Here is a 1,292-nt window from a genome sequence, read left to right as displayed (position 1 = left end):
TTATTGTTATTATTATTATTATTGTTATTGTTGTTGTTAGTGTTGCTGTTTTTGTTGTCGTTATTGCTGTTTAATAATCTTTCAAAACTCTATTTTCATTTTCTGAAAGTCTTTGGAACTTGGTTTTTAAAAAATCACTATCGAAGCCTATGTTTTCTCACCGCACTAGAATTATTTTTTTTTGGACTCATTTGAGTTTTTGATTTTAAAAAAATATGTGAAGATTTTTTCAAGTACGTATACTTTATTTAATTCATTTTACCCAAATTTGCTAGAGTCTTTTACTGTAGGCCTGTTTAAGTTTATTCAATAATAGCACCAAAAAATGTATATATTTTGTATCATGCAAATTCCCCCCAACAGCAAGCTCTATGCGTATTAGAATCTATATCATTATCCACGCAGTCGTGATAATCTAATACATTAACAACTACCTTTGAAGCATACAGTGCAAGCTGCTTGTTTTACAGACTCTAAAACACCAACAAAATAATAAGATTGTTTTCTGTCTGTGGCAGAGTTCCCAATCCCACTTAGATGATTTGAGGAACATTTGGGTAAAGTGTTTTCTTTTTCTTAGACATGAGCGTCGAACCCCTAACTGGCTTCATCACACTTACAAGTCCAGTAGCCTAATCACCAGAGTGCCGACACCATTCATTCATTCATTCATTCATTCATTCATTCATTCATTCATTCATTCATTCATTCTTTCATTCATTCATTCATTCTTTCATTCATTCATTCATTCATTCATTCATTCATTCACTTTTAGAAAACGTTTATCTAATTTTCATATTGCATTAATTAACATTAATTATTTTTTCCTTAAAACACACGTCCATTCGTTTATTCGTCCATTTATCCATTCGTTAATTCGTCAATATCTTATCCATTCGTTCATTCGTCCATTTATTCATTTATCCATTTATTTTCCCTTCCCCCAGACAAGAGTCAGGTGGAGGAACAGCTCCGCATCAACGGCAAGGGGAAAAAGATGCGCAAGCCCCGCACCATCTACTCCAGTCTCCAGCTGCAGCAGCTCAACAGGAGGTTCCAGAGGACGCAGTACCTGGCACTGCCAGAGCGCGCCGAACTGGCGGCATCGCTGGGGCTCACACAGACACAGGTCAGTTTTGGGCGGGAAGTGTGTTTGTTTAAAAGTGTTTGTTTGTGTGGGTATTATGTGTATTTGTGTTTCTCTCTTTCTTTTTCTCTCTCTCTCCTTCTATTCTCTCTCTCTCTCTTTCTGTCTGTCTCTCTCTTTCTCCCCCCACTCTCTCTCTCTCTCT

The 1,292-nt window shown here is 36.5% G+C and overlaps 1 protein-coding gene across 1 annotated transcript in view; it reads left to right on the top strand.

Annotated features, from left to right (window-relative positions):
- Positions 1 to 1,133, top strand: part of LOC101858511 (uncharacterized protein DDB_G0271670) — a gene marked incomplete at its 3' end in the record, with an annotated part of 41,492 nt that extends 40,359 nt beyond the window's left edge. The window contains 1 exon segment of the mRNA XM_013087498.2: positions 948 to 1,133. Coding sequence (XP_012942952.1) covers positions 948 to 1,133 — 186 coding nt within the window.
- Positions 1,134 to 1,292: the final 159 nt, after the last annotated feature.

Source organism: Aplysia californica, unplaced genomic scaffold (assembly GCF_000002075.1).
Source record: "Aplysia californica isolate F4 #8 unplaced genomic scaffold, AplCal3.0 scaffold00594, whole genome shotgun sequence".
Lineage (NCBI taxonomy): Eukaryota > Metazoa > Mollusca > Gastropoda > Aplysiida > Aplysiidae > Aplysia > Aplysia californica.
Note: the sequence above shows the minus strand (reverse complement) of the source record. Positions and strands in the feature narration are given on the sequence as shown.